A 1,611-nucleotide genomic window follows, 5' to 3' on the forward strand; every position below is an offset into this window, starting at 1 on the left:
TTCAAGATGTTCCAATGAAGACCCTTTCGGAACAGTTGAATGATGTTCGGATGGATAGTGACGGTGTGGCTTCTTCAAACATCCATAGGCATGGAAGACAAGCTCGGCAGGAGAGAACTGCTGATGAACCAGAAGACGGTATCCAGGGTTACTGTAGTGGATTGAATAGGGCAAAAAGACGGAAGTTTCGAGGTACAAGAAGACGTCGTGCTGCTGCTGTGGGCTCTAGAGATATAAATGTTCAGAATGAATTGTCTGTAGCCTCTAATACTCTCGGTCAAGGTTCAGGGCACCCCAAGTACCACATGGAAGGAGAGGAAGAGTATGATGAGCAAAACGTCACAAGGGCTCCTGGAAATGGATGTGGTATTCCGTGGAATTGGTCAAGAATTCATCACAGAGGCAAAACATTTCTTGACATGGCTGGAAGGAGTTTTTCCTGTGGTTTGTCCGATTCAAGATTAAAGAAAGGGGGTCCTTCTGGCCATGGGAGAGATATTGCTGAGATGCCCGTGGCATCGGTGAACTCAAGCTCGTCTTCTAAGTCAAATGCTGAGGCATTGCCTCTATTAGTTGATGCATCTGGATCACAGGAAAGCACTGAAAATGGTGGGTGGGTGCGTCGCTATTCTGGTGAACTTGGTATTTATGCTGATAATTTATTTAAGCATGATGTTGATTCTGACCTTGCTTCTGAAGCTAGATCAGGTGAGCAACGTAAGTTGAGAGGGCGGTCTCGAAGTAGGCATCAAAACCTGACACAAAAGTACATGCCAAGAACCTTCAGAGATCTGGTGGGGCAGAATTTGGTGGCTCAAGCTCTCTCAAATGCTGTCATAAGAAAGAAAGTAGGATTTCTTTATGTCTTTTATGGTCCGCATGGCACCGGGAAAACTTCATGTGCTCGAATATTTGCTAGAGCTTTAAATTGCCAGTCTCTGGAACACCCTAAACCTTGCGGGTTTTGCAATTCTTGCATAGCCCATGATATGGGAAAGAGCAGAAATATAAGGGAAGTTGGCCCTGTAAGTAATTTCGACTTTGAGAGAATTATGGACCTACTTGACAATATGATTATTTCCCAGCTTCCATCACATTACAGAGTATTCATATTTGATGACTGCGATACGTTATCCCCTGAATGTTGGAGCGCCATATCAAAGGTTATTGATCGAGCACCTAGACGAGTGGTTTTTGTCCTCGTCTGTTCGAGCCTTGAAGTTTTGCCTCACATAATCATATCTAGGTGCCAAAAGTTCTTTTTCCCAAAGCTAAAGGATGCAGATATCATTTACACTTTGCAGTGGATTGCCACCAAAGAAGATTTAGAAATTGATAAGGATGCTCTAAAACTTATTGCATCAAGATCAGATGGTTCATTAAGAGATGCTGAGATGACTCTTGAGCAACTGAGTTTGCTTGGTCAGAGAATCTCTGTTCCATTGGTTCAGGAACTGGTATGATGTTTCTTTCTCCGCAAGAAAATATCTTAGTACTTGGTGTCATCCCCTTCTTCCTTTTTTTCTTTCTTTTTTTTTTTCTCTCCTGGCATTTTATGTCTTACTTCTTTTTTTTTTTTTTTTTTTTTTTTTTTTTTTTTTTTTTTTTTTT

General features: G+C 41.7%; 1 protein-coding gene across 1 annotated transcript; it reads left to right on the forward strand.

Moving 5' to 3' along the window:
• Positions 1–5: 5 nt before the first annotated feature.
• On the forward strand, positions 6–1,463 carry LOC21383814 (protein STICHEL-like 3; the record flags this gene model as incomplete). Its single annotated transcript, XM_010114857.2, has 1 exon — positions 6–1,463. A coding segment is annotated over one exon (1,458 nt), but the record flags the coding sequence as incomplete, so codon positions are not given.
• Between the last annotated feature and the right edge of the window lie 148 nt (positions 1,464–1,611).

The sequence above is a fragment of the Morus notabilis genome, unplaced genomic scaffold (genome assembly GCF_000414095.1).
Source record: "Morus notabilis unplaced genomic scaffold, ASM41409v2 C11427115, whole genome shotgun sequence".
Taxonomy (NCBI): domain Eukaryota; kingdom Viridiplantae; phylum Streptophyta; class Magnoliopsida; order Rosales; family Moraceae; genus Morus; species Morus notabilis.